This window comes from Lepidochelys olivacea (genome assembly GCF_965140295.1).
Source record: "Lepidochelys olivacea isolate rLepOli2 genome assembly, chromosome: 1".
Taxonomy (NCBI): domain Eukaryota; kingdom Metazoa; phylum Chordata; order Testudines; family Cheloniidae; genus Lepidochelys; species Lepidochelys olivacea.
In genome coordinates, this window is record NC_140411.1 from 49,404,366 (window position 1) to 49,420,998 (window position 16,633).

At 40.5% G+C, this 16,633-nt stretch overlaps 1 protein-coding gene across 1 annotated transcript in view; it reads left to right on the plus strand.

Moving 5' to 3' along the window:
- The first annotated feature begins 5,058 nt into the window (after positions 1-5,058).
- The window catches only part of FRY (FRY microtubule binding protein), a 320,853-nt gene continuing 309,278 nt past the window's right edge, over positions 5,059-16,633 (plus strand). The window contains exon 1 of the mRNA XM_084635515.1: positions 5,059-5,336. Within this exon, the coding sequence (XP_084491641.1) occupies positions 5,132-5,336 (205 nt within the window). The 5' untranslated portion in view covers positions 5,059-5,131. The remainder of the gene's footprint in view (positions 5,337-16,633) is intronic.

A 16,633-nucleotide genomic window follows, 5' to 3' on the forward strand; every position in this document is an offset into this window, starting at 1 on the left:
TGATGTACTTAGATCTACTCACCGTGGTGTCTTCGCTACGGTGAGTTGACTGCTGCCGTTCCCCCGTCAACTCTGCCTGTACCTCTCATGGCAGTGGAGTACAGGAGTCGATGGGAGAGCACTCGGGGATCAATTTATCGCATCTAGACTAGACGCGATAAATCGACTGCCTCTGGATTGATCACTGCCCTCCGATCCGGCAGGTAGGGTAGACATACCCCTAGTTTGAGACCCTGTTGCTGTTTCTCTTGGTTCTTCCTACCCCACTTCTCTATCTCCTTGCCTGTCTCTGGTTTACTACTGGAGATTCCTTTGCTCTCCATGGCTACTTCACCTGTCTCAGCCTTTTGCGAGACTCCCTAAGCCAGATCTTACTATCCCCCTGGAACTCCTCCTTGTCCCTGGCCAACTCCCTTTCCCTCTAAGGAGTGACTGCAGACCTCATCCCTGCAGCCCCTTCCTGGTTTATAATCCTGTCCCAGCTCCTGCGCTAACTCGGTTTCATCTGCCTTTTGGTCCTATCAATTCTTGCTCTCCTCCAAGTGCAGCATCTGAAGTGAATTGGCTCCTTTTGGCCCACATTAACCTATTTCGGGCTTGTGTGGGGTGGATACTTCATCACGCCAAGGATGAATTTGTTCAGGCCTGTGTTCCTTCCCCCTTGTTGTTAATATTAATTGTGTTAAGTATCTAATTAGTATTAACCTTTTTAGTGAAGACTGAAGCACATAGCCATTAAACACCTCAGCCTTTTTGATGTCATCTGTTATTGGATCTCCTCCTCCACTTTGTAGTGACCTACACTTTTCTTTCTCTTGTAGTTATAGAACCTCCTCTTATTGTCTGATATCTCTTGCTCAGTGCAACTCATTTCCTTCATCTTTATGATTTTGTCCCTCTATTCTTTTGAGCTCATCTTTGGCGACTTTCCCATATTTTCAATTTTTAGGATTCTTTTTTGATTTTCGGATATTGGCCTCTTACTGTTCTATCTTTCTTTCACATTGGGATAGTTTTCAGACTCTTACTTACCAGTTCTCTGAGTTTGTTAAAGTCTGCTTTTTGGAGTCCATTGTCCTTATTCCCCTGCTCACATTCCTTCCTTTCCTTAGAATCATGAAATCTATCATGTCATGATCACTTTCACACAAATTGCCTTCCACCTTCAGATTTTCAACCAATTCCTCCCTGTTAGTCAGAATCAACTCTGAAATGGCTATTCTCCTGGTTACTTCCTCCACTTTTTGAAACAAAATGTTATCCCCAATATGTTTCAGGAACTTTTTTGAAGTTTTGTGTTCTGCTGTATTACTTTCCCAACAGATGTCTGGGTAGAAAACCTCCCCCATTACTACCCGTTCTTGTGTTGTGGATATTTCTACCATGATGTTGGCCCAGTTTAGTAATTGATTTTGTAGTTCAGCTCTCCTTAACTGCTACTCCTCCTTCACAGTTTGTTTGCTTCCTTGTCAGGGCTGGAAGTAGTTTTATAATGGAGTCCCAGTTTAGATTAGTTCAGGGGGAATCATAATACTTACATTTTCTGCTGATTGTTGGCTGAGAATTTACCTAGCTGTATTTCTTCCAATTGATTTAGCTATTGCTCCTTTACTAGAATCTGTTTCCAATACAGTGCAACCACATGTCTTGATGTTGTACAATTTGAGCTACTAACTTCTGTCTCATTTAAATGAAATTTCCTCTAGTCTCGATATCAGGGGAAATTAGGGTTTGGGGAATTAATCGTATTTATTTACTGGTAATGTTCTGTATAATTGAAAAGATTTATTTTCAAAAATCTCGTATCACAGGCCGCTCCTGACAATCATATGTGTGTGTCCCTTCCTTCTACATCCTCTCCAGCACTTGCCAGGGCACATCATAGTGCATTTTTTTATAGTACAGAAGCTTTCAAAGGTAATTTATAATGGAACAATCGTACTAACAGCTTTTTCCCTTTTCTAAAAATTAGAATTTTTAATCTAATTAATTTAGGCCCACTTTTAGTTCTACCAATGCTGTTTTGCCTCCTCTCTTACTGAGGACTTGTCTACACTTGGACGTTTACCAAAATAACTATTCTGGTATCATGTGAAAATAAATTAAACTCAGTCAGAAAAGGCACTCTTATTCCAGAATAAGAGTGATCGTACAGGGTCTTAATAATTATTCTGGAATAGCTATTTTAGTAAATTTCCAAGTGTAGACAAGGCCTTAGTTCCAGTATAATCTGGATATGATTTTGAAAGTGGATCATGTTTTAGTTAAGGCAGCTTTAGCTTCAAGTAATGACCAGTCATGAAGGCTCAGGGTATTTACATAGTTATTGGCCTGAGGTATTGATATGTTGATCTGAGTGGTAGATTATTTTTGAGGAACTTAAGAAAAAAACAAACAGACCTTTATCACTGAAATGTTTGGTGCATGTAACAGCCTAGAGCTATAAACTCCTTTCTTTGGTATTTCTTCACTGCGAGTTAACCCTGGTGATCAGCATCCAGGTTAGCCTAGCTTGTGTGTGAGTGTTTCCAGTGCAAAGGTATACTCGAATTGCTGTATGCACACTGGGGATGTACTCACTCATATGAGGCACTAGGACTTTTCTGGATGCTTATCCCATGGTTCTTAGCACTGCACTAAGCTGCACCACTATATGAATTCTTTTGGAAATGCACTGTGGAAGATTGTGTAGAGAGTTGTCACTTTGGATGGGCTATCACCAGCAGGAGAGTGAATTTGTGTGGGGGGGTGAAGGGTGAGAAAACCTGGATTTGTGCTGGAAATGGCCCAACTTGATGATCACTTTAGATAAACTATTACCAGCAGGACAGTGGGGTGGGAGGAGGTATTGTTTCATATTCTCTGTGTGTATATAAAGTCTGCTGCAGTTTCCACAGTATGCATCCGATGAAGTGAGCTGTAGCTCACGAAAGCTCATGCTCAAATAAATTGGTTAGTCTCTAAGGTGCCACAAGTCCTCCTTTTCTTTTTGCGAATATAGACTAACACGGCTGTTACTCTGAAACCTGTGGAAGAACTTGTCTGTCTTTTCGAGGCCTGTGTGCAGAAGTGGGTCTAAGCCCCACACACAGTAAAGTAAACCACTTCTGGCTTGTCACACTCTAGATTTCTGTCCACAGCCTCCGTTCCAACCAGTAGCAAGGCATGGATCCAAGACAATGACCCATTCCAACTTTTGGCATTAATGGATCTCTCATTTTGGAAAGAAGCCACAATCTGCAAATATCTTAAGGACCTCTGTTTCCTGAGGCTAGCTACCACCTTCACTTTAATCAGGCTAAAGTTAAAGCATCCCAGCTGTCACATTGGGATGTCCAGCCATTTTTTAGTTCTAATTTTTCCTGTTATAGGTGCATGGTGTTAGTAGAACACACCTGGGAGCCTTGATGAACTTCAGATCCCCAACTATCTGAATCCAGTGATTAAAATTGTTTAAAAGTTCATAGAATCATGATCCTGTTGACAAACTCTTAAATCTGTGCACCTTGCAAAACAATATGAAAATCCTTCTTTTGAAAGCCGAGGAAATGTTTCAAAGAAAGAAAGGAGGTGCCTCTGCAGAGGCAGTGTAATGTTGTGACAGGGCCTGTTTAACATCAGTCAGCTAAAGACTGGCTACTGAGACTTGTAGAATTGTCACCCTGCTTGTTCACCAACGGCTTATTAAAAGTTGTTATTTCAACAGAGCAATATCTGCTGGCTTCTCTTTTGCACAAGTTTGAACTTTTCTGGCAGATTCAGTTCACATGGTTTTGCACCTTCACTCCCATCAGTCTGTGAACCCCTAAAATAATACAAATGTCAGACAAACTCAGTGAATGGTTTTATGGCAATTGCAATGGTGCTGACTTTTGATGACTTTCTTTTACTAGTGATTTTTGTCTGTATATTTACAAAACTATAGCAAAGACATGGATGCACTGACACTTTGCCTTTCTAGAATCCAAAGACAGCAAAAAGATTTTGTTGAAAGGTTTGTGCAAACATCATGTGGTTTCAGTGGCAGGTTATCCCTACTTTTTTGTTAAATGGAAATTGTGCAGACCTCTCTGTTTATCTGTAAATATGTTCTATATGTACAGAATATATATCAAAATAGTAAACTTCTGACTATTTAGGCTGCCACATTTTAACCCTGGCTACAGTTAAGGAATAATGTTATTACTGCTCCTTCCCAATGTCTCTGCTATGTCTGCCATTTATTAAAATTGTTCTTGGGGCAGGGGTGCGGAGAGAGAATATGTGTAGGCATGTGTGTGTGTATATATATTACGAAGCCTAAATAATTAGAGATATATAATCTCAGAAACACTATGTTGTTCAGAAAACAAGCCACAGTGGTTCCGAGAGTAGAAACCAAACTAATACAGAAATTGAGCATAAAAATCTCTGGGGCATTACTCTCAAAATGCGCTCTACTTCTGGCCAGATAGTAACACTCATTCTGAGACAGATGGACACAGGCCCCAGCTAAAAACCCAAACACACTGGTCAAACTGTACCTTCCTTCCCCTGACAGATACCTGGAGGGTCTGTGCTTTTTGTTGTTGTTGTTTGTTTAACAGTTGAGCAACAACTTGTTTAGTTTGTCATGCTGATAAAACATTAATGAACTGAACTGTGAAATACAGTTGATGAAACATGAAGTACAATACCCCATACAAAAAGAAAAGGAGTACTTGTGGCACTTTAGAGACTAACAAATTTATTTGAGCATAAGCTTTCATGAGCTACAGCTCACTTCATCGGATGCATCTAGTACCCCATACAGTGGCTGTTATTAAGCAAATTTTCCCTTTTATGCAGCAGGAGCTGGTGAGTTCAGATTTGTTGAATCTTTCTAGAGATCCAAAACCTTTTAATCTAATGATTTCAGTGTGTCTCCTCCCCTGTGTTGTTTAAGCATTGAAAGGAGGGGCTACATAGTAATTCTACACCTGTTTTAGCCCACGCCTATCAACGTGCTAAACTTACCAAACAAGTGCAGAGTTAGGCATGAGAACATCAGGTGTTGCTTAGGAGTTTAACCACCATCAAATAAGCCTTTGAGTGTGCAGATTTTTACTGTTTGGTCTTATGCTGGGGTAGCTTTACAAATTAGTCTGCTATAATGGCAATTGATGACAACAATTTGTGCTCTAGGACTAAGAGTAAACTGAATTCATATCACACTGATTATAAATCAACAAGACGGAGCAGCCTACCACCAGACCTCCTCCTTGGAAATGACATTAAAGGAAAGTTTCAAAGAAATATTAAGAATTTAGAACCTATACACCCAAGGCGCCCTAAGAAAAGACCTTCTATTTTTCCAGGTAGGACGTGCTATGTTTACTAGTAGATTGGTGCAGTACCTCTTTAAACTTTGTGATGATATTTGAGGAATGCAGTGATTATTTAAAACAATTATTAGATGGACTATGTTCAATATAAAATCTATCTACAGGTGTTGTCTAAGATTTATAAGACAGAAGAAATATGGCTGTTGTTTGTAGTACAGCAGCATGACACACACCGGTCTAAACTGTAACTAAAAAGACAGCGTTCTTGGGCTTTTTGTTTTCATTTTGTTTGCTTGGTATATTAATGCTTACCATTAAAAAAATAATTTCCATGTATTACAATGCTTACAATTCTGTGTTTACTCAATCAGATTTACAAAGAGCACAGCTAATTAACTATTTAATTATGATACTGAGATGTCCAGCTTGCACTTTTAATTATTTCAGTGTCTCTTTTTCTTTTTGTTGGGATGTGGGAGAAGCATGGACTTGTTCAGTGAAGCTGGTGGTTTTTATGTAGCCAGAAATTAAAACCATTAAATACTCAAATGCATGCTTTGAATTCCTGTCTTGCATTGGAGCCTGAAGATGTTTGTAGTAAATGATTCAGTTTAACCTCTGGTTGTTAAAATTTATGAACAAGCTGGATCCGTATATTTCAGTCAGAATAAAATATATACTTTAAAAAAATCTATAAATAGTGTCTAAAATAAGCAAGAGATTAGGAGGAAAACATGGAAGCATCTGTTGCAGAGCAGTATTCGGACCAATTATGAGTTTTTTTTTACCAGATTTAAAATGGTTAGAAAAAAAATCAATATTTATGTTCATTCCTGTAGAAACTGGAGGTATATCTCAGTGAAATAATCAAAGCAAATACAATCCTTATTCCAAGGAACAAAACTTGTTTCAGAAAATATATGTATCTTATTTTCAGCTGAAAAAATCAGATTGATTTAAATTCCCAGATCCTCTTTGGGGAATGGGGCTGTAATGCAGACACTTACCAAAGAGCAACTGTTGAGATTTTTATTTTTAAAATCATGGGGTGTTTTCCTTAGAGGCCGCTAGATGTATAAGGGAACCAGAGGCAAAGCTCTGCTCATATGGTGAGCTGAACAATCATAATAGGAGCAAGGGTAAGAGAAAGGAGACCAGATGCCAGAGAAAAGTGAAATTTGCTCAGGGTTTAGAATCTTAAAATCAAGTTACAGGAATGTTAGGGGGCTTCCCACTTTAATATTTTTGAAAAGTAAAATCAGTTAAGAAGCATTTGAACACTAAAGAAAATAAGGCCCCCTTCCTTCTCTTTTTTTTCCCTTTTATTTTTGCTCTTAAAAAATACATTTCCTACAATAGCTTTATGTCAGGTGACTCAGGCATGCCCTGTAGCTCCACCACTTCCCAGTGCCTGAACCGGTTCTTCCTGAGGCAGTGCTGCCTGTGTGACTGTCAAACTATAGTCTATCTTATCTTTCCTTTTCTTTTGTCTCTGTATCTACCTTATTTTCTTCTTGCCTTTATTGCATTCTCTTGTTTTCCTCTTTTTGTTTTTCTCTCTTTCTCTTTCCCCATTGTACCTCTTCTTTGTTCTTTCCTGTCTACCAACTTTTTTCATTTGGATGTAACCATACCCAGTATCATTCTCTTCCTTCTGATCTGATCTTATGCTCTTGTGTCCATTCAGCTTTGCTCCTTTTCCTTTTATACTCTCCTCTCACCCCATCCAGGGTGATCTTGGACGAAAGACTACACTTTCTGTTTGCCACTACATTATTTCCCCTTCCTCAAAATCACTCACACCAGCATTTGTCCACACAAGGTTTGTGCTGTCTCAGACTTGAATTCTCTAAAATGCTTTGTGCATCTGGAATGCTGCCACAACGCTTATGAAATGCACTGCAGCAATGTTACAGTGCACAGTGACTGAAAAGTAATGCAAATTGCTGGCTCCAAGCTGTAGGTGGAGTTGGGTGGAGAAATGTGGTCTGTTCCTTTATCTGGAACTTCATCACTCTATATGTAGAATTTTCAGTTGATAAATTTTTAGAAATAATCTACTGTAAGAAAAGTTTTAAAAGCCTTCTAGACTCCTCTCATTGTCACTGATGAATCCTGGTCACATATGTTGCACATATGCTAAGAAGATTGTCACTGATGTAAATATAGAGTAGAATGGAAATGGAATTATACTGATGATTCAAATGTTCTGCAGTCCTGATTTACTGAAGTGTTTCCCAGACTTTTGAAGGCTGAATGCCCCCTTCAGGAAGGTAAAATCAATCGTGTCCCCTTGCTCCAACCTCACCATGTGTTGTTATATTTTTAATGTAAACATATATTCCGCATTTTCTCCTTCCCTTCTTCCCTTGCCAGTCCTTCACTCCTCCCTGCACCCCAAGGTTTGGGATATGTGTAGATATTCATAATATAAACTTTCCTCTCCTTCCTTCCTTCTTGATGTGCTTTGAGCAGTGAAATAATTAACAATGATAACACTTAAAGGCATCTAAGTTATCACCCCTTAAGATGAATGAGGCACTTCATACATCAGATCTCTTGTTTCAGACTCTGTGCAGACTCAGACAGGTGTCTGCACTGGTTAGACTCATTTCATATTTTAGTCACAATCATAAGAACTAGAGACTTTTTTTAATAAATGAAAACTGAAACTCTGGAGAGCACTTGATGTGTCTGTCTGCCTGCCTTCTTTCCTGCTCCCCCCAAAGGTAGTCCTTCACACAAACCCAGACAGGGTGCCTTACACGCCACAAGTCCTCCTTTTCTCTTTGCAAATACAGATTAACACGGCTGCTACTCTGAAATCAGTTTACTATATGTGCTTCTTGGCTGCAGGATAAAGGTTGGGGGGGGGGGAGGGGGGAAGGAGGAGAGAAGAGGAGAAAAATGCTTACCACAAGTAAAAGTAATGAATAGGGCCCTACCAAATTCACAGCCATGAAAAATGCGTTACAGACAGTGAAATCTGGTCTCCCCCCTGTGAAATTTGGTCTTTTTGTGTGCTTTTACCCTATACTATACACAGGGCCCTACCAAATTCACAGTCCATTTTGGTCAATTTCACAGTCATAGGATTTTAAAAATCGTAAATGTCATGATTTCAGCTATTTAAATTTGAAATTTCACAGTGTTGTGATTGTAGGGGTCCTGACCCAAAAAGGGGTTGTTGGGGGTGGTGGTGGTTTGCAAGGTTATTGTAGGGGAGGTTGCAGTACTGCTACCCTTACTTCTGCTCTGCTGCTGCTGGTGGAGAGCTCCCACTCTCCAGCCGCCAAGCTCTGAAGGCAGCACAGAAGTAAGGATGGCAATACCGCAACCTTCCTACAATAACCTTGTGACCCCCCCCTGCAACTTCCTTTTGGGTCAGGACCCACAATTTAAGAAACACTGGTCTCCCCCATGAAATCTGTGTAGTATAGGGTAAAAGCACACAAAAGACCAAATTTCTTGGGGGGAGACCAGATTTCTCAGTCTGTGACACATTTTTCATGGCCACGAATTTGGTAGGGCCCACTGCTCACCAGCTGTCCAGCTCTGAAGGCAGCAGCAGCACAGAAGTAAGGGTAGCAGTACCACAACCCCCACCAACAATAACCTTGTGACCCCAGCACAACTCCTTTTTGGGTCAGGACCTCTACAATTACAGCACCGTGAAATTTCAGATTTAAATAGCTGAAATCATCAAATTTATGATTTTTAAAATCCTATGACCGCAAAAATGACCAAAATGGACCATGAATTTGGTAGCGCCCTAGTAATGAACCTTGTCAAAGGATTAAAATGTATTAAGACATTTTTTTAAAGCAACTGATTTTTCAGTTCTTTGAAATTCAAACTTTTGGAACAATTTTTCCTCTAAAGACTAGGAATTTAACTTTGCAAGATGTGTACATATTTTTTATTGACCTGATTGTCCACCCCTAAATAGTACCAAAAGGTTTTGTGGAATTTCTACCTGCAAGGAAATTTTTTAATTTGGAACAAAGACCAGTAGATTGAATTGTAACAAACTAAAGGCCCATATGCTGTCCTTATGCATTGCCAATAGGAATTGCACATTATAATATTGGAGAGTATGTGGCCCCCAAGTGATATCTTATTTTAAACACTTGAAAACAAACCCTGTGGGCTTAATTCTTCAGTCTTTTTGCATGTAAAACTCCCATTGGTTTCACTGGGAATTAAGGACCATATCCAATGTAATGAAAGTCAGAAAGCATTTTTATATTGACTGCTGTTCATGTCTATCTTAGGGTTTTTATACTGCTGTTCATCACCATAACATCTGAGCACCTCCCATGTAAAATCAGTAGCAATAGAGGAATTCTTAGACTTCATTGAGTTTCTCACTCTTCTTCCTTCTCAGAGTAAAGACTCTGCTTGGAGTGGGAGTTTTTTATGGTTCAATTTTGTTTGATTTCTTTATTTTGATTTTTTTGGAGTTGGAATGAGCATTTAATGGATAAAAATGCTGTATGCCCTTCTTTAATAATGTGTTATATTCTTATAGCTCATGCTCAAATAAATTGGTTAGTCTCTAAGGTGCCACAAGTACTCCTTTTCTTTTTACTCCTATAGAAGATAGTAGTCAACCACAAATCTTCCACTGGCATTAGCAAATGATTGGTCAAATTGGTAGGATTGCTGAACACAAGAATGATATCACTTAAGAAGCATTGTAAATTCGCATCCTAAAAATTTCAAAACTTCAGGATGCAGAGTTGCTTTTCTGTGTATGTATGCTTAATTCGGGAGTAAATCGAATGATCATATCAGTGACCAACTAATAATGATGACAGGAAAACGGTGTACTAAATTCACCATATATATTCCACATCCTGACTGGCAACACTGCTCTGAATATTTAGTCTAATAGTGTCTGAATGCCTGGTAATAAAGAATGTAGCGTAGCAAGGACTCTCCTACCTATGTTGAGAACTGTGCTAACATATAGTTCTTTAATTAGTGTAGACAGGCCCTAGAGATTATAATTAAACTTTACAGTTAACATCTGTTCATATGGATGGAGGAATTCATGCTGTAAGAGCTATTGGTTCAGTATGACAAGATCTGAGCTGATAGGGCTGATTCTGTATACTAGCCCTTGATGCAGCCTTTGTCTGGGTGGTATCTTATTAAAAAATGAATGGTGTATTGTCTTGTTTTGAAGACGATTAATAAATGATGAATTAGTAAACTGTTAAAAGCCATGAGTGTATAGTCCATAGTGGTGACAAGAAACTATAGTTTTACCACAGGTTAAACTAGGCAAGGTCATTTATGGGTGGGGATGTTGACGTTGCCTAGCTAACTCTCAGTAGAAATTTCACAATCTAATTACTTTTAATAAGGATGCTACACATTGTAAATGTAATACATGTCTTGATTTAAAGAAGACATAAAGTAATATTCTCATTTTTTTAAAATATGAACAATCCTACTTCCTGTTTGACTAAATCTGTACTGAGTTAAAAGTAGTTATGTCATTTCTAAAACCCTGATACTGCATTGTGATCTGTGTGGGTGTATTTCTGTGCATGCGAAGGCCCGTTAGCTTCAATGGGCAGTGCGCCAATGCATAATCAAGTTCAGGATGATGGACAGTAGTTGTAAATTAGGACCTAATGCTGCAAACAGCACCAGGCAGAGAAAGCAGAGGGGAGACAGGACTTGCTTCTCCCAGAGGTCTCCAGATGGTGGAGGAGGTATGCAAGGTTATGTGCCCCCCACCGATTTCTGCCAGAGTTTTCTGGCCCCGCTCAGTCACTTGGTGCATCTGGGCCCCCTCCCTGCACAGCAGCTGCCAGAGCTGGCAAACTGCGCCCCACGGGGAGAAGCAGGCAGGAGCCACTGCTTTTCTGGAGAGGAGACTGAGGGTGAGGGGGGTGGGCTTAAACGGTGTGGGGCGTGACTCGAGCTGTTCCGGGGGTGACCGAACCTTTAAATTGTGTCCCCCCACTATCAGGAGTTATGGGTCGTCTCTCACTAGTTCATTTAAAGTTAAGAAACTGGTTGGAAATTGAAAAAGAAGGAAAGCTTGTTTTCCTTTTCTAGCTGATGAATAAAAACTAGGTGTGGGATGATGAGATCTACTAGTACTAAAATCTTGAAGGGCATGGTGACCAGAAACAGTCAGTTCAATTCACTAACGACAGATAATACTTCCTTTGTTTAATAAATCAATTTTGAATGCAAAATAGGTATTGATGAGAAAAAAGAAGCTTATGTTTAAGGTCATTTATTTAATAAAAATTATTAAAATGCTGTTTGTGTATTTTAATTTAATTCCAATTTCCATCTAAATAGAGTGTTACACAAATTGCAAGTAAAAATTTAATGTAGTAATTAAGAAATGCATCATTCAACACTTTCTAACGTAATAAAAATGTAAACAATTAAAAATCTGAATTAATGCAAATTAAGATGTATAATTTCCTAAATAAATGTGTATGGATACACTGTATCTTCTGGGTTAGAAAAATGAAGCGCCAAGTTTCATGTAAATACTACTCTTGAGGAAATTCTAAGCCACTGCACAGGCACAGAATTCATGTTCCCCGCATATTTCTTTGCTTCCCCTTAGAAAAATGGCTTCTAATGGGGAAGCAAAGGGAAGCCGCAAGAGCGGTCACACAGCCCTCCGTAGCTGGGCAGACATGTCGTTTTGGGCGCCCAGAGCAGCCAGCAAAGAGAGAACTCACTGGGCGGGAGAAGCACGAGGCTGGGGACTCCCCCATACCCAGACTCCCCTGCCGGGCCTCACCGCCCCCTGCACCCACAACTCCCCCCCAAACCCTCTGCACCCCCACCCCACTGAGCCTTATCCTCTGCATCCAGAGCCCTCTTGCACCTGCCCTGCCAAAGCCCCCCACCCACAGCCGGCCCTCCATAACCCCATCCAGGGCTGGAGATGTCCTGGCTGGTGGCTCGTACCCATGCTGAGCTCAGTTGCTAGTCCCAGCTGGGCTGGGTGTGGGGGAGGAGCACACTTCCTCTGCACAGAGTGGCTGGAGCGGGGTCAGACCCTGCACCCTGAAACCTCACCCAGCTCTGCATTCCCCTCCCCCGCTTCCTGCCCTCATCACTCCTCAGCCACAGGGGGAGGGGTCACTGTACGGGGAGCTGCTCTCCCGTTCACCCAGCTCCCATGCATCTGGATCCCCCACATACCCAGACCCTGCCACCAAGCCTCATCCCCCACACCCAGAGTTCCCTGCACCTGACCCCACATTTCTGGCATCCAGAAACCCCCCTGCATCCAGACCCCCACCCCTGAACCCAGACCACCCCTTGCTGTGCCTCCTGCAGTTGAACTCCCACCCCAACAAGCCCCACTCCCCATGCACCTGGACCACCCTGACGAGCCCCCAGCACCTGGACCCCAACCCTACTGAGCTCTAACCGGCTGCACCAGGACCACTCCCCCAGCACCTAGACCGCCCTGCCGAGGCCCATTCCCTCATACTCCCCCCTCCGCCTCCCCCCCCCCCACGTGCTGAACCCTAACCACCTTCACTTGGACCTCCACACCCGCAGAGTCCATTGCCCCTGCACTCGGACACCCCGCCCCCACATGAGATTCTGTGCATCCAGATCCCTCCCCACACCCAGACTCCACACTGAGCCGCCTGCACCCAGATTGCCCCACACAAAATCCTTTCACCCACACACGGATCCTCCCACACTAAGCCCCTCCACACTTGGATCCTGCTCGGCTGAGCCTGCCTGCACACACTGGGTACATCTGGTGTGGAGGGGCACAGCCCTTAAGTGTTTCTGGGGTGGGGCAGGCCTGGCCTTTGCACTGAATCAGGGTCGGGTACAGCCTCACCACCAAGTCCATGTCCTGGAGGGAGCGGGAAGGGAGCTGCAGGGTGATCTCCCACCTCCATGCAGCCAGTGGCCTGTGCTTCCCACTGCCATGCTGGAGCCTCTATATTTATTTATTGATGAATACATTTTGCAGAATTTTAAAATATTGTGTGTAGAATTTTTATTTTTTTGGTCCAGAATTCCCTGAAGTGTAAAATATTATGTTTAGTTGCAAATCAACTTGTAATGGTTACCAACCAATGAGAATGAGCCTTTCTTTTAGAAAATACTTTTAAAAAGTACAAATTAAAAGCATAATTAAAATCAATTATTTATAGATAGATACTAAGGTCAGAAGGGACCATTATGATCATCTAGTCTGACCTCTTGCACAATGCAGGCCACAGAATCTCACCTACCCACTCCTGCGAAAAACCTATCACCTATGCCTGAGCTATTGAAGTCCTCAAATCGTGGTTTAAAGACTTCAAGAAGCAGAGAATCCTCCAGCAAGTGACCCGTGCCCCATGCTACAGAGGAAGGTGAAAAACCTCTAGGGCCTCTTCCAATCTGCCCTGGAGGAAAATTCCTTCCCAACCCCAAGTATGGCGATCAGCTAAACGCTGAGCATAAGGGCAAGATTCACCAGCCAGATACCCAGGAAAGAATTTTCTGTAGTAGGTTAAATCAAGTAGTTCTGCTTGCTGATTTAAAATTATTGCTTTGATTTAACTCAATCCATCCTTGGTCTCCTTCTCCCTTTTCTTCTCCTTTTCCCCTCCAAAACTTGTAAGCTAGGGAAGTAATTCATGTGCTTCAGTGTATCCCCATTTTATAGCTGGGAAACTGAGGCATAGAACGCTTAAGTGACTTGTTCAAGCGCACACAGGAACACTTTGAAAAGTAGAACCAAAACCTCCTGACCCAAGACTCATTATCCTCTAAACATTTTATAGCTAAATTTTCTGCTAAAGGAAAAAATGTGTTAAACTGATATTTTCCACATTTTATTAGCTACTTCATAGTAAACTTGCTTTAATTCAAATTTAATTTTCTGTTTTATTTAATCCTGTTCCAAAATTGCTAAATTGATGTGAGAATGTCACAATTTTATAAATAAGAATCTGAATAAATGGTAGTTGTTCTCAATTTGATTTTTTTCTGTGAATAAAACTTTTGCCTTTTTGCTTGTGCACATTTTAATTTTGCACTCGCACATTCATATGCCTCCTTATTATTCATCATTTTAAGCCTTTGCTATTTCTTTTGAATGTAATTTGTTCAGAAAGTGTGGGTCCATGATTCTAAGGAAAGCTTTAGATTCTAAATCTAAACAGGTCTGATGGATATGGTTGTCAAATTTGTTTTCTTTTTTCATTCATTGGTATTACTGCTTTTGGTGCTTAAGGACTATGTAGATAGATCACTTGATCTTCCTTTAGGCCTATGATGAAGATGGCACCACCTTATCCTCAGGTTGTGTTTGGAACATCAAGGAGGCTCTCCATTTCCATTGGGGAATCAGCCTGAAGGTGAAGATGAAAAAGATGAGAGAGTTGCTACTATGGCTACTTTTTTACCTTGCATGTTGGTGTCGTATAGTTTGCCCTTGCTGTAGTGTCACGATCTCTTACTACTGGTGCTAAAACACATTTTTAGGCCAAGATGGTAGTCCTGTGAAAAAAGTCCATTAGATAGACAGTGGGCTATATCCCATCTTAAGTAATGTATTGCAAATTAAACAACACCTGGTGGTTTAGATTCATTGCTGTACTAGGGCTAGTCCACACTAGCAATGCTGAAGCGCTGTTGCGGCAGTGCTTTAACGTGGTTTGTGTGGTCGCGGCAGAGCGCTGAGAGAGAGGTCTCCCAGCCCCCTAAAAGACCCAGGCCTTCATGAGGGGCGTAGCTATCAGCGCTGGGAGCGTAGCTATCAGCGCTGGGAGCGTAGCTCCCAGTGGTGGTGCACTGTCTACACTGGTGCTTTACAGCGCTGAAACTTGCTGCTCTCAGGGGTGTGTTTTTTCACACCCCTGAGTGAGAAAGTTGCAGCGCTGTAAATTGCCAGTGTAGACAAGCCCTAAGTTTCCTCGTGGTGGTGGGAGGGGAGCCTCAGGGAGCCAGTTACCAGATTCTCAGCATGGATTTGCTTCCCAGCATAGGATAAATCTGTCTTGGGGCTGGAATGCAAAAAAAGAATCTGGCCCAGTAATACATTTTACTTGTTTGACTCTTCATTTGTACAGTGTTTTATCTAGAGGATAATAATTGAAAAATATACTGAAATTTTAATTTAGAGCATATACTGAATGTATGTCCTTTGATGGGAAATGTGTAGATTTCTGTATATAACAAAATATCCCTTCATTTTGAAGAAAGCTTTTTAAATGAATGTTTGCTACTGTTTTTTCTTCAACAGATGCCTGTTATAGAATGACAGTTATAGCTGTATAAAGGTGTTAGTTAGAAATTAGAGAGCAACATCGGAATTTGAAACAAAAACATGAAAAACAATTAATTTCAAATGCAGTAAATTATAGTAGTTAGTAGACATAGATATTTATAGTTCACTTTTAAAAGTCTGTGTTCAGAAGTCCTTAGAAAATAAAGTCTTTTCCATCTCTTTGCTCCTAATGTACTTTAAGAGTGTAGATTCCACATCAAACTGTACATACTCTTCAATCACAAAATAGTGTTATCGTGCTAATATGACAGAAAATTTGTCTGAATTACATTTTTATAGAGCTGATAAAATCTGGAGTATTTCATTAAACATCAGAAATATTCATCCTTCTCAAAATTTTAAAGGAATACTTCTTGAGTAATGAAAACACCTAGGGCAAACAAAATGGTTTTTAAAGAAGTAGACTTAAGGGTTATCTTAGTGCAGCATGTTTAACCTTCTTCCTAACCTTTGTGGTTTCTCCTTTGTTTTTTATCTAATCTATGTGGCTAGTGAGGGGAAAATTTGCCTTTATACCTCATATTGACGTTTGCATAGGTCTATATACTACAAGTTAATCATTCGGTGTTTACTGTTTGTATAGTGCTTGCTGTATGTATATGGTAGGTAGCTATCTTATCAGAGCTGTTGATCAGTCACATGGCCTTGTACCTTCAAAAAGGACACATGGTATGTAAAACCTTATCCAAGTTAAATAATCAGATGATCTTATAACCCAAAGAATACAAGTTTTCAGTATTTTCTTTTTTTATTTCTTTAACGTATATTACCTCCCTCAAATTTAAAAAAAAAAGTTTATTAAAAGCTAGGATTTCAGGAATTTCTAAAAATACTTGATTTTGTATTTTCAAAAATAAATGCACAAATGAAATGCAGTACTGAATAAACATTCTCTCTCTTTAGGTTCAAATAATCCTTTGCTTGTATTATTTTTAATAAATATATTGTTTAATGGAAAATTAATGTGTAATAGAATCTATGCTAGGTAATACAGAGTGCTCAGAAAAAGGTTACTGGAATTACCTGCAGTTAG